The sequence below is a fragment of the Camelina sativa genome, chromosome 19, assembly GCF_030686135.1.
Source record: "Camelina sativa cultivar CO46 ecotype springtype chromosome 19, ASM3068613v1".
Taxonomy (NCBI): Eukaryota; Viridiplantae; Streptophyta; class Magnoliopsida; order Brassicales; family Brassicaceae; genus Camelina; species Camelina sativa.
In genome coordinates, this window is record NC_141898.1 from 7,063,429 (window position 1) to 7,077,807 (window position 14,379).

Below are 14,379 nucleotides of genomic sequence, written 5' to 3' on the forward strand. Positions count from 1 at the left end.
ACATGTGTTTTTTTTTTTAAATGTTTTTTCTTTCACAAATAAATCTATATATCTCAAAGGAAAATTCCCAAACAAAATTAGGGTTGTACACTTGTACGTACATGATAAACAAACAATAAGGAGTTTTTGACCTAAAAAAACCAATGTCTTGCAATCATCGTATTGTCGTTGAAGGAATCTGCCGTGAATGCAGATCGGGTGTGACTCGACCTAATGATGCCTTTCTTCAACCTTTCAGTAATCTCGCCGATGGCTTATCCTTGAGCCATGAATTTGTAGGGTCTTTGAAGAGCCGTGTTTCCAGAAACTCGTTACAGGAGAAGAAGCTACACTTGGTTCTCAGTTTGAGCGGTACACTTTTCGACACTCAGACTTTCCCACGTCTTTCTAACAAGGAGAAGTATCTAAAAGGTAAAGTCAATTCGAGGGATGATCTTGATTTGTGGCAAACCAGAATCTTTGGTCGCGAGGTCCTGGTAAAGTTGCGGCCTTTTGTTCACGATTTCTTGCGCGAAGCTAATAAGTTGTTTATATTGCACGTCCACACTCTTTGTATCCCCGAGTATGCTGATTTTGTGCTCAAGTTGATTGATCCGCATCAAGTGTATTTCGGGAATCGTATCATTAGTGTTAGCAAACACGTCATGTGGGAGAAGACACTTGATCTAGTCTTGGTCGGCGAACGCGAGGTGGTTATCCTCGACGATAGATACGACGTTTGGTGCCCGGAGAACAGGTCAAACTTGCTGCAGATCACAACTTACTCTTATTTCAAAGCAACTAAAGAAAGGAACAGCCTCGCTGCTGGAGGAGGCATGTTCAAGAACCTTTTCAAGTTTCTTCTCAAGATGTTTTCAAGAGATGATGATGATCTACTCCCGGATTCATCAGCATCTTACTCTGAAGAGAGAAAAGATGAGAGTGTTGATGATGGAGCACTGGCGAATGCTCTGAGTTTCCTCTCCAAGATTCACCACTCCTTCTTTAACCATCACTATAATGAAGACGATATTTATAAGAGAGATGTGAGAACTTGCCTTCATTCCTGACTTTTCTAGACCCATATACTAAATCTCTACTTTTTAGCTTTGGACTCTTTTTATTGTTCCCCATATATATAAACTTGGATTTCCTAGTAAGATCTAGTCAAACCCTTAAGCTAGCTTTTATGCTAAGTTTTACATAAAAATCTCAGTATGTTTTGGTTCGAGCCCACTCCTATCAAATAATTTAATCTTTAAATGGGTTGAAATCACATCATTCAAATTGTTATGAAGGTTTCTTCCGCAAAACGGCATATTTTATGTGTTAGAATTTCTTTCACTCTTCAGTCCGGATTCAGTTTAGCGTTTAAAGAACTTCGTGTTTGTTATGCTTTTATGCTCACCTTCTAGAATTTTAGGTTGAAGAGATGATTCGTCTATGGGGTATTACATAAGGTATATATATATATATGAAGAATCTTTAACAACAACAAAAAAAAAAAAAAAAAGTAAAAACAATGAAGAGATAACATGCAACTAAATACAAATTTCGTTTAATTTTACAAAAAGGGATCGTCTGATATTATATATTGTCATTTGTAAAGTAAGTTATTACAAACTTTTCCAAAAATTTAGGTTTTCTCTACCCTGTTGTTAAGTAATTTAGCCAATGTTGAAATTTCCTAATTTCGATACCCTTTTCTTGGTAATTTTCCTCTTTTCATTCCAATATATATACCATTGATGTCTATTTTTTTTTTCTTCTTTTCTTTTCGCAGCCAATTCATAAATCAGTTTCCCGTGATTTGAGTTTTACCAAATCTTTCTCAAGCATTGATTCATAGAAAACACGACCTTCTTTCCCTTTTTTTTTTCCTGAAAAGAGAGCTCGGAAGATCGATCGATTCAGAGATGATGAACGAGTCATCGTCTTCCTCTGCTAGTAATTGTAGTCATTTGTTTGTTGGTCACGGAATCTGCCTCGCCTGTAAAACAAAGGTGAGCTGTGTCGAAGGCCAACCATTCGGTTATCTCTTCCCCGGTTTACGTCTGAGCAACGAAGCTGTATCTGTTACAAAGCATCTCACAACCCTAATCTCAGTTTACGGACATAGGAAGCTTCACTTAGTCCTTGACTTGGACCGCACGCTAATCCACTCCATGAAGACTACAAATCTTACTAAAGCAGAGAAGTATCTTATCAAAGAAGAGAAATCAGGTTCAAGGAAAGATCTGCGGACCTATGACGGTAGATTAATAATTAAGTTGCGACCTTTTGTTGAAGAGTTCCTTAAAGAAGCCAACAAGCTGTTTACTATGTTTGCTTACACAAAAGGCCGTTCGAGTTACGGTCACGCTGTTGTGAGGATGATTGATCCAAACAAAATCTATTTCGGGGATCGAGTGATAACTAGGGAAGAGAGTCCTGGCACGAAGACACTTGATCTTGTCTTAGCTGATGAACGTGGAATCGTTATTGTGGATGATAAGCTAGATGCTTGGCCTCATCATCAGAGAAACTTGTTGGAGGTCACAAAATACTTCTATTTCAGAAACGATCACAAATACACTAAGTCAAGACCATCTTACGCAGAGAGGAAGAGTGACGAGAGTAGAAGCAAAAGAGTATTGATGAATCTTCTGAAATTCCTGAAGCAAGTTCATAATGGATTCTTTACCTGTGGGCTTGAAGATGAGTTAGATTTTAAGGACGTTAGGTGCTTGATTAAAGGTCCCTTCAAACCACATGGATGCTAAATTTTTTGAACTTTTTACCAATTGAATATGGATTTTGGTCATTACCATTCTTTGGAAACTAGATTTAGCTTCTTCTGAAATATGAAAAGAGAGACAGAAAATGGAAGAAGCTAATTGTTATTTGCAATTTTTTTTAAGGATATATGTAATTAGTCAAGGATCTTGACTAACTATAAGTGGATTCAATCCACAATGTTCACATAAAGACAACATGAGATCTCTCTATGGACTCTTAGAAGCTCTTACTCACAATTAGGATGTTTCTCTTTTTTTTTTTCAGACAACTCTCCAAAGAGACAGAAACATTGACTAATAATATCTAAAGGTTATGAACCTATTATAAAGAAACTAACCGCTAACTTTGCAGCTCTTCCTTCACTCACTCCATCCTCCAATTAGGCAAAGTCAAAAGACCTTTCAATGTCTCTTTCCTTTTCTCAGTTTACCTTAGAAGTAAAACCACGAGAAAGAGTGCGCAAGCAAGTGCAGCAGAGGAAAGTCCCCAAACCCAATATTTATGAGCCTTTCTACGGTTTAGGATGGCCTTAGGGAGAGCTTCGGTTCCTCTTCCACGGTGTTTGTACCTGAAACTTCTTTGCTTTGGAAACAATAATCTATCCTTCTGGTGCTTCTCTTTCCCAGAAGCTGTTAACGTCCTAACCTTTTCCATCTCATTGATCACTTCTCGTGATTGGTCTGATTCTGAAGGATAAGAAGAAGAATTTGCAGCAGCTTTCTTCTTAGCCTTCTTCTCACACTCCTGTAAACAAAACAAAGAATTAGAAAAAAAAAACAGACAAATGTAAAGGAAGAGTTCATTGACATCTTTAAAAAAATCGAAATGGGATAATATAATTTGCCTTGAGTTTCTTCTCAGCATCCTTTTGAGCTCTTATAGCAGCTTTAGCAGCAGCTTTCTCTTGCAGCTTCCTCTTCCTTTCCATTGCTAACCGAGCTTTCTCTAACTGCTCTTCTCTTTTCCTCTCCTTCAACGTTTCTTCATCGACCTCTTCTTCTTCCTTCTTCGGTTTCTCATACACAGGGAACTCCAAATCTATAACATCACTCTCCTCAGCACTCGACCTGTTGCAGTCCACAGCCTCTTTCCTCGTTTCTTTCTTTTGTTTATCTGTAATTACATTTCCATCTTGAGACGAGTTGGAGCTGGAGTCTTCTCTACTCGCCTTGTAAACCTTCTCGCCTCCCATCATCATAGTCTTACTCAGCACTTGCCTTTCCCGAACAACCTGAACTTCAGGATCTTTAATCCGGCCATCTCGGTTCAGCTGTCTTTCACAGAGTGAAAGAGAGATTCTTTTCACGTAATCATCCCTAAAAGCCTTGTCATTATTCCATTGATTCATGAATCTATCAACCTGAAAACAAAACAGAATCAAGAACATATACTCAAATCTCAGATAGAGACACGCCTAAGCAAATATCCTGCAATTGTCCAAACAAAAACAAACAAACCTCAGAGCTGGCAAAGACTTCAAGATCTCTAACATTTCCTGAAGCAGCCAATTCTTTAGCTTTCCTCATAACAGCATGGCTCTGGAAAAAGGCAGCATTCTACATACACACACACACACAAAAAAAAAAAAGAGAAGAGAAGACAAATATCAGAACTTTGAGATCATCAATCCATAAGCAAAAAGTTAACAGAGAGACAAATATGGTACCCCTTTGTCTCGTTGTATCCTCAGCATCTTAATCCTTGCATACGATTTGTCCCTCTTCTCAAGTGTGAGTGCCATTTCTAAATTTAACATCCTGATATTGTTCTGAATCTTTCCCATTTTGTCAGACAACTGGCTAATGTTCCATGTAATCGCATCGAGCTCCTTCTTTACTTCATACAATTCCACAGCTATTGACTGTAAGTAACGAGGCCAAAAACCATCACATCATTAGATTCAACAATGTTTTTAGTAAAAATCCCTCAAAGAGTTAAACTTTGGTGTCAGAGGCTTACCTTGACACGGTTAATAGAAGCTTCTTTCTGCGCAAGAGAATCCTCGCTTAGAATTATCCCATCAGGCTTCTCAGTATCCTTAAGCACCCAATCTCCATCTTCCAAACCAAAGCTACCATGCTCAATCTGATAATGAGCTATATAAATCTGCATCCACCACATTTAAACACTTCCACAATCAGAAAACCAAGAAACCAAATATTTATCTATAATCAAACCGTTATGTAAAACAGTTCCCATTACAAGATGATCGAGCTCCTCCTTTGTAAAGCAAAGTTGATCACTACTACTCCTAGAACACCGAAGGTTCCGTAGAGCTTCCTGCAGGGTATCAAATTCCCTCTTCTTCGTTTCAAAAACCAATCTATATCCTTCCGATGTAGGAACCAAACCCTCCATTTGAGCAAACAAAGACGAAACCTCAGCCTACAATAAAACCCAAAAACCCCAAATTCAGAAACGTATTCATCATCATCATCATCACACAAAAAAACAAAAAAAAAAGAAAGAAAAAGAAAAGACTCACCCTTTCGAGTTTTTGTGCATTGGAGAGCTCAATACGGAGCTTATTACAGCGATAAATCTCCTGATCAGCTTCATCAATCTTAGATTTGATCTCGGGATCATCATAAACGGGTTGCTTAACAAAGTAGAAAGAGAAAGGCTTAGCTTCAGGCCATTCCTCTTCAGCCGCACCTCCCGGCGAACTATCGCCGGAAAAAACAGTGCCGTCTTCTTCGGTGGTGACAGTTGATACATCGCAGTTCGACACAGATTGGTCGCTTCCGAAGAAAATCAAATCGTTCATCTCCGGCGGAGGAACAACCTCGAAGCCATCACAGAGTATAATCTGCGCACCCATTTTTGGCACCACCTTATATAACAAGAACAGAGAGAGGAAGAGAAAATTAAAAAAAAAATCACTGTAAGAACAACTGTGACATTGTCAAAAACGAAACTGAAATCGACTTAAAAAAAGATCAGTCACAGAAACAAAAAAAAACAAAAAAAAAAACCCCAAAACAAAAAGCGCAAAAGAATAAAGAAGAATTTGAGAGAACATACGAGAATTCAGAAAAAACAAGAACAGAGGATGTGTGTTATGGTACAACAACAGTCAACAACAAAAGATATATGTCCTTAAAATCAAAAGCCAATATAAATATTTTGTAAAAGACGAAAAAAAAAAACGCGGAATCGAGGAACAGTAAGTTTAAAAAAAAAAAAAAAAAATCGAGCTTTAACCGGAAAAGTTAATTGAGATTTTACCTAGAAAAGGAGATATGAGTGTCGTCACCACACACAGATTCTCGCAAAAATCTCAGGGTTTTGTGCTGAAGAGGAAATTTTTATTCTGATTACTTTGCAAAAGAAATCCTAAAGGGAGAAAAAAATCGAGACTTTTTTAAAAGGTTAGAGAAAGAGAGAGAGAGAAGAGAGAGAGAGAGCCTGGTTCTGTTCTTCGGTCTTTCTTCTCTCTATCTATCAATCAAAATGGTGAGAGGTTTCTCTTTTGGCTATTTCTTCAAATCTCTATCTTCAAGGCTTTCAAAAAAGATCTTCTTTGTTCATCCTTAAATCATTTTTTAGGAAATAGAGATTTACATGTATTTATATTCTTTTTCTCTTTCTTTTTTGCTTTTTTCTAGTCCTCTCTATCCAAATTTGCTAGACTGTACGTTTTTAAAAAAAAAAAGTTTTGGACCTTTTCATATTTCTTTAATTCTTTCTAATTTATATAATGATTATAGTTTTGGATGTCTATTACTTTAATTTTGGGTTAATTTAATATATTTATTTACAAAATAAAACACTTTAAAATTACAATTCTTTTTTAAAAATAAAAAATAAAACAAAAGTTAACTTGTATTTTGAGTGGTAAAGTGCAAGTACGTAAACTTTTTAATGACAAGAAGGAAATCTAATCTTAGCTTAGGCTTAGTAGGTTATTCAAAGTCAGCTCTTGTTTATGTGAGTTGACTATTGACTTTCTTTGGATTTGACTCCTACATCCATAAAAGTATTTTTAGCAATGGAATAAGAGAGTTTAATTCTCAGTCTAGATAAACTTTATTTCTCTTATTCAATAAATAATTTAACTTAACTTATGGTTCATAAATTAAATGCTTACAAAGTATGAATATTGACCCCATTACTTGACATTTATATTATAGGGTTCAAAAATTAATAAAATGTCTATAACTCACTAAGATTTATCTATTCATATTATCTTTCTAAATTCTATTTACGTATAAAAATTTGATCGATCAATAGAATTAATTTTTGTTCGCATAACATAATTAGTATGTGTCAAGGATACTCCTTTATGACAAGAATATCTCGTCCCTCTTGTTATGAAACCTCACTAATTACCTTAGTCTAGAATCATCTTGTGTATTGCTTATATAAGAAGTTGTACATTGTCTTACGATATATGAGAAACATACATACCATACATGTATGGTATCAGAGCTTGAACGATACCCTAGAAACCTCTCTTTTTTTTCTTTTTCTTTTTTTTTTTTTTTTTTTTTTTTCCAGCCGCCGCTTTCCTCTACCTTTTTCTTCTTCTTCTTCCTCCTTTTTCCGTTCTCTCACCATGGCCGCTGTTGAAGCTATCGACACCACACAGTCTATCCTCAGTGTGAACATGTCCCATGTCACAAAGCTGACCTCTCTCAATTACTTGATGTGGAAACTTCAAGTTCATACTCTTCTTGACGGCTATGACTTAGCCGGCTATGTCGATGGTTCGCTACCCCCTCCTGAAGAAACTGTTCGACTCAATGGTGTTCTCTCGCCAAATCCCGACTTTTCCAAGTGGAAGCGTCAAGACAAGCTCATATACAGTGGGCTTCTTGGATCCATGACACTTCAGACGCAGTCTGTTGTCTCTCGTGCAAAAACCTCTGCGGAGGTTTGGACCACACTTGCTAACACATATGCCAATCCAAGTAGAGGTCACGTCCAACAGATCCGCAATCAGATCCAAGATTGGTCGAAAGGAACAAAGACCATCGAGGAGTACATGCATGGTCTCACCACCATGTTTGACAAGCTTGCTCTCCTTGGAAAACCTATGGATCACGATGATCAAATTGAACGCATTCTCGCTAGTCTGTCTGATGATTACAAGACTGTGGTTGACCAGGTTGAAGGTCGTGACACCACACCTTCCATTCCTGAGATTCATGAGAAGCTCCTCAACAAGGAAATAAACTCCGATTTGTTGCTTCCTCGCCCTCTCTTGTCACTCCAATCTCCGCTAATGTTGCTGCCACAAGCTATGGTTCTAATAACCGTGGAAAGCCAAATCAACGTTCTGATCATCCCTCTTCTCGCTACAACAACCGTGGTGGTCGTAAGTACCAAGGCAAATGTAAGATCTGTGGTCTTCACGGCCATAGTGCTCGTCGTTGTCCTCAACTTCAACAACACCATTCTCCTCTTGCAGCTCCTCTGTTACCATCGCCATATCGTCCCTGGCAGCCGCGTGCCAACATGGTTGTTGCCTCTCCGCATCCCACACAGCCTTGGCTCCTTGATAGTGGTGCAACACATCACCTGACCAGTGACTTAAACAACCTGGCCCTTCACCAACCATACAACGACCATGATGCGGTTCTTATCGGTGATGGATTTGGTCTACCTATAACACACACTGGTTCACTTTTGTTACCTTCCTCCTCTCGCAATCTCTCTTTAACCAATGTCTTATGTGTCCCTAATATAGCCAAAAACTTAATATCCGTCTATCGATTATGTAATGCTAACAAAGTTTCTGTGAAATTCTTTCCGGCTTGGTTTCAGGTGAAGGATCTATACTCGGGGTCCCGTTGATTCACGGCAAGACAAGGAATGAGCTGTACGAGTGGCCGCTTTCTTCTATCACCTCCTTTGCATCTACTTCTTCTTCAAAACCGTCTTCTGTTGTTTGGCACAATCGTCTTGGTCATCCCTCTTCCACAATTCTCAACAAAATAATCACCTCCTTCTCTCTTCCTTGTTCCAATCTGTACAACTCTCTACTTTATGTACCGATTGTTCCATCAATAAAACACATAAACTACCCTTTTCTCAAAACACTATTGTCTCCTCTCGTCCTCTTCAATATATTTATACCGATGTTTGGACTTCTCCAGTAGTATCATGTGACAATTACAAATACTACTTGTAACTTGTAGACCACTATAGCAGATATACTTGGCTCTACCCACTCAAAACCAAATCACAAGTCAAAGATATCTTTGTTCCGTTTAAAGCTCTTGTCGAAAATAAGTTCAACACCAAGATTGGCACACTATACTCTGACAATGGCGGTGAATTTATTGCCCTTCATCCTTTTCTCTCCGCAAGCGGTATTGAACACCTCACCAACCCCCCACATACACCAGAGCACAATGGGCTCTCCGAACGCAAACATCGCCATATTGTCGAAACCGGATTAACACTTCTCACTCACGCTGGCTTACCGTCTTCGTATTGGACCTATGCGTTTACCACCGCCACATATCTCATCAATCGCATGCCATCTCCAACAATCAACATGGAGAATCCATACCAAAAACTCTTTGGCGTTCCTTCACACTATGAGAAGCTGCGTACCTTCGGTTGTCTCTGCTTCCCCTGGCTACGCCCGTATACGTCTCACAAACTTGAAGAACGGTCAACTCCTTGCGTCTTCCTTGGTTACTCGCTCACACAGAGTGCCTATATGTGTCTCCAACCTAACACCGGCCGAATCTACGTCTCACGCCATGTAAAGTTTGATGAAGCTGTCTTTCCATTTCGACAACCAATCTCCGTCACCACTTTGGTACCTTCGACTCCCCCACCTTCCTTCCCTCCGGTCACTGCAATTCCCGTCGCCACACCACTCATACAGCCTTCGCCTTTGCCTTCGTTGTCAACTATGGGATCACCAAGCTCCGATCCTTCTCCGCCATCGTTGGTTGCTGATTCGCAAAACACAGAACCTGCGTCTGCAAGTTCATCTTCGACAGATACCATAGGCCCGTCTACACAAACAAGCCCATCTTCGGCCCAACAACCTTCTCCACCTATTACCAATTCTCATTCCGATCAAGCCCATCACACATCCTCCTCTCCTCGCACAAGCCCATCAACACCGAACCTTCCTACACCACACCCATCATCATCCTCGACCTCCACTCAACCTCTCCATGTTCCTCCTCCTGTTGAAAACGGTCATCCGATGCAAACTCGTCGTAAAAACAATATCACCAAGCCAAACTCCAAATACAACTGCTCCGTCGCCCTCTCAACCCACATCCCACCTGAACCACGAACTGTGAACCAGGCGTTAAAAGACCCAAATTGGCGTGGATCATTGTCCGCCGAAATCACCGCTTTTGCTCAAAATCAAACAATGGACTTGGTTCCGCGACATCGAGATATGAATGTGGTCGGCTGTAAGTGGATCTTTAAGAATAAATTTGCTACTAATGGCTCTCTTAGCAGGTGCAAAGCTCGTCTTGTCGCTAAAGGATACAACCAACAACTTGGTCGAGATTATGAAGCCACTTTTAGTCTGGTGATCAAGTCCACCACAATCCGTTTAGTCCTTGATGTTGTTGTCTCCTCCAATTGGCCAATTCAGCAGCTTGATGTCAACAACGCTTTCTTACAAGGCACATTGGATGAAGAAGTATACATGGAACAACCTCCCGGGTTCATAGACCTTGACAATCCCTCTCATGTGTGTCGCCTACGGAAAGCCATTTATGGACTCAAACAGGCTCCTCGTGCCTGGTACATGTAGCTCAAGACCTTCCTCAGTACCATTGGGTTTCTCAATTCGCTTGCTGATACCTCTTTATTTGTTCTTCGGCATGGCTCTCAATTTGTCTATCTGCTTGTCTATGTTGACGACATTCTCCTTACTGGCAACAGTCCTACAGGGATATCGCGAGTCTTAACGCTACTGGCTGAACGCTTCTCCATCAAAGATCCCGAAGATCTTAACTACTTTCTTGGTCTCGAAGCACATCGCACGCCCCACGGTCTGCATTTGTCTCAGCGCAAGTACATTCTTGACATTCTTGACTGTTATGACATGCTGAATGCGAAACCAGTCGCCACTCCCATGGCCTCTTCTCCAAAGCTTTCTGTTCACTCCGGTACACCTCTACCTAATCCATCCGTTTATCGAAAGCTTGTTGGCAGCCTTCAATACTTAGCCTTCACACGGCTCGACATCTCCTTTGCAGTCAATCGCCTCTCTCAGTTCATGCACATCTCGACCGACAAACACTTCAAAGCTGTTAAACGTGTCCTCCGATACTTAGCAGGCACAACCACTCACGGTCTCTTCTTTACCGCCAAAAACAATATCAGTCTTCACGCTTTTTCTGACGCAGATTGGGCCGGTGACACCGACGACTATGTCTCGACCAACGCCTACATTATCTATCTCGGACGCCATCCTATCTCCTGGTCTGCTAAGAAGCAAAACGACATTGCTCGGTCCTCCACTGAAGCCGAATACAGAGCCGTCGCCAATGCCTCTGCTGAAATCACATGGATATGCAATTTGCTTATTGAACTTGGGATCAGCTTAGCACAAACTCTGGTTGTATACTGTGATAATGTGGGAGCTACCTACTTGTGTGCGAATCCCGTCTTCCATTCCATAATGAAACACATTGCTCTGGACTATCACTTTATCCGTGGCCAGATTCAACAGGGTGCCCTCCGTGTTGCTCATGTCAATACAAAAGATAATCTTGCCGATGCGTTAACGAAACCTCTTCCGCGAGCACGTTTCACTGAACTGCGAAACAAGATTGGCGTTGTGAGGACACCTCCATCTTGAGGGGGATGTCAAGGATACTCCTTTATGACAAGAATATCTCGTCCCTCTTGTTATGGAAACCTCACTAATTACCTTAGTCTAGAATCATCTTGTGTATTGCGTATATAAGAAGTTGTACATTGTCTTACGATATATGAGAAACATACATACCATACAGTATGCGTTGACGAATAATTCTATTTTAATCTATGAGGATATTTCGTTTTGTTTGCATATCATAATGTATATACGTTTGACGATTGTTTATATATTTTAACCGATCAATATAATTAATTTTGTCGTATATACATTGACGAATGATTATATATTTTAATCGATCAATATAATTACATTTGTCGTATATGCATTGATGAATATTTGTATTTGAATCGATCAATATATGTAATTGTTTGCATATAATAATGAATATGCGTTAAATATATTTTTTTGTTTTAATAGTTGTATTAGAATTGTCGTTACATTAAAATCTAAATTTAAATGCATATATTATTGGTTTCGGATAAGATAAAAATAAAAAAACTATGTTTGCAATACTTATAATTGAAAATTCAAATGTTGTTGGACGCCAGGGAATAAGGTAAGGGAAGGAGAGCTTTGAGACTGGCCGAGCCTTTCAATACCAAAATTTATAATATATATTGGTTAAAACATTTAGGCAATTATTGATTTGAGCTGGTAAACTATCTTTGGATTTTTTTTTCCCAAGCAGATTTTAGTAATTATCGAAAATATCTGTTGGTGGGACAAAGAGTTAAATTCAATTTTTTTTCACTGCTGTATTAATTACCAAGAGACAGTTAATTTGACTATGTTTAGAAAGTGACTAATCTACAGGTATCCCTAACTACCCTCCAAAAGAAAAAAGAGTTTTAGCATTTAATTATCGGTTACAAATTTACAATGTTTCTTAATGGACATCATTATACACGTTACGTGAAAAAAGTTATGTAACTGACAAAACCAAAACAAAATTTATCTAAATATGGTCAACTAGTTTTATAGCTAGTTCAGTTTAAAGCTGTCGAATTTATCGGAAAATTGATTTTTCTTTTAATAAGAAATGTGTAATATATAGTAACCACACAAACAAATTAGATAATTTTCATAATAAATATAGTTTTCTAAATACTTTGACAATCTTTAACACCAATTGTATCACATTGTCACCAAAATTTTCACAAACCTTGAGTAATTGTTGTACAAATGAGAATATATGATTGTTTTTTTTTTTTGGTAATGTACTGAACAAATGAGTATAATAACATCACTTATTTGAAAGAACAAAAAAAATAATATCAATTATAAAGGTTATTTTATACTAAACAAATATTGTTATAAAAGGAAAATACGAGATTATTTAAAATTAACAGTATTTACTGTAGAATCATTTTAACAAGAAAAACAAAATATATGGTCAACGATAAGTTTATAAATCATGACATAAATCAAAATTATATATTAAAAAGACAAAACGATATCTTTGTATCTTTATATGTTATATAGATGATTTTGTTCCGCGACATTGTGACGTATAAGATCAGATAGACGTTACAATTCTATTAATGGCAAAACAATATTTTAGTTTTTTTAATATGATATACATGTTTTTTTTTATCCACCGACATTGTTGTGTACAAGATTAGATGGACGTTACAACTCTAAAACGACAAAATCATATCTTTGTATCTTTATATGTCAGAAAGAGATTTTTTGATCCGCCGACGATGCAATGTATAAAATCAAATAGACGTTATAACTCCAAAATACGTTACAATTCTAAAATGGCAAAATAATATATTTGTTTTTTAATATGATATGCATGTTTTTTGATCCACCGATATTTTTGTGTACAATATTAGATGGATGTTACAACTCTAAAACGACAAAATCATATATTTGTATCTTTATATATCAGAAAAATATTTTTTGATTCGCCGACAAAACAACGTATAAAATCAAATAAACGTTACAACTCCAAAATAGCAAACGATATTTCTATACACCAACAAGATAGTTTTTGATCCGTTGACATTATAGTGTATAAAATCATATAGACCTTACGACTCCAAAATAGCATAATTAAGATATTCGAGTTAGCCACTTGAAAAGAATCTTTGAACTAAGTTATGAGAGTAGAATAGAAAAAAACAATTTTTTATCAAAAGAAATATAGAATAAAAGAATTGTCTTATAGAAAGAACACATTTCTCTTTTGTATATACTATCTTTTTTCTTTTTTTTTTGACAGATATAGCTCATCTCACAAATTTGTTTTTTTGGTTCAACTACAAATATTCATTATCCAACGTTCTGACATCACATATTCACATATCTCATCTAACACTTAAGCATGTACACAACTTATGGGACGAGTTGAGTTCGACCCGCCACACTGTCTTGATCATGACCCTACTAGGTGTCTTGACAAAGGTTGAAAAAGAAAGGGATTATGGAAGCAACTTAGTTTGGGCCTCAGCAATTTAAAAGAAAGGGATTTGAAAGCCTACCAACGTCGAAAGAGATACAAAGATTATGGAGTCATGAGAAAGCCCATCTCAAGGCTCAATAATGATCTCGTGAGTCTGAGTGACCCACTCCCACGCGTTTGGCCAAATAGTTATCAATCAATACGTAATTAGCGCAACATACAATAACTTTTTTTTTTAATCATAAAGTCGTATACGAATGCCAATAATAATTATTCAGCTACTTCTACTCATGTGTGAAACCATAACTTCTGGAGACTCCTGTTGTGGACTTCTAACTTGAAAACGATTGAAAGCAACGATTCTCGAATTAAAATTATTTATTACAAAATTTTACGAGTT

At 37.8% G+C, this 14,379-nt stretch overlaps 2 protein-coding genes and 1 pseudogene across 3 annotated transcripts; 2 read left to right on the plus strand and 1 right to left on the minus strand.

The window, feature by feature from the left end:
* The first annotated feature begins 116 nt into the window (after positions 1 to 116).
* LOC147920276 (RNA polymerase II C-terminal domain phosphatase-like 5) lies at positions 117 to 1,104 on the plus strand. The gene has a single exon (XM_087500634.1). It carries the CDS (start codon positions 144 to 146, stop codon positions 1,047 to 1,049), a length of 906 nt encoding a protein of 301 aa, XP_087356760.1. The 5' UTR covers positions 117 to 143; the 3' UTR covers positions 1,050 to 1,104.
* Positions 1,105 to 1,791: 687 nt separating this feature from the next.
* LOC104767526 (RNA polymerase II C-terminal domain phosphatase-like 5 pseudogene) lies at positions 1,792 to 2,741 on the plus strand (annotated as a pseudogene).
* A 101-nt stretch (positions 2,742 to 2,842) lies between these two features.
* LOC104765357 (proton pump-interactor 2) lies at positions 2,843 to 6,452 on the minus strand. 2 transcript variants are annotated; one of them, XM_010489050.3, is made up of 8 exons: positions 5,986 to 6,452; positions 5,243 to 5,590; positions 4,960 to 5,142; positions 4,717 to 4,863; positions 4,424 to 4,618; positions 4,215 to 4,313; positions 3,602 to 4,117; positions 2,843 to 3,501 (listed from the first exon to the last, which is right to left on the minus strand). In XM_010489050.3, exons 2-8 carry the CDS (start codon positions 5,576 to 5,578, stop codon positions 3,184 to 3,186), a joined length of 1,794 nt encoding a protein of 597 aa, XP_010487352.1. In that variant the 5' UTR covers positions 5,579 to 5,590; positions 5,986 to 6,452; the 3' UTR covers positions 2,843 to 3,183. The 2 variants fall into 2 exon arrangements, with proteins under 2 accessions (XP_010487352.1, XP_087357543.1); XM_087501417.1 differs by lacking the exon at positions 5,986 to 6,452 and adding an exon at positions 5,782 to 5,850.
* Positions 6,453 to 14,379: the final 7,927 nt, after the last annotated feature.

Excerpts from the sequence above, each read along its gene's own strand:
- LOC147920276 (XM_087500634.1), top strand. The coding sequence starts at position 144 with ATGTCTTGCAATCATCGTATTGTCGTTGAAGGAATCTGCCGTGAATGC.
- LOC104765357 (XM_010489050.3), bottom strand. The coding sequence starts at position 5,578 with ATGGGTGCGCAGATTATACTCTGTGATGGCTTCGAGGTTGTTCCTCCG. Across the intron at positions 4,864-4,959 it reads AGGAGGAGCTCGATCATCTT|ATTTATATAGCTCATTATCA; the intron begins GTAATGGGAACT and ends TGGTGGATGCAG. Across the intron at positions 4,619-4,716 it reads CTTCTATTAACCGTGTCAAG|TCAATAGCTGTGGAATTGTA; the intron begins GTAAGCCTCTGA and ends CGTTACTTACAG.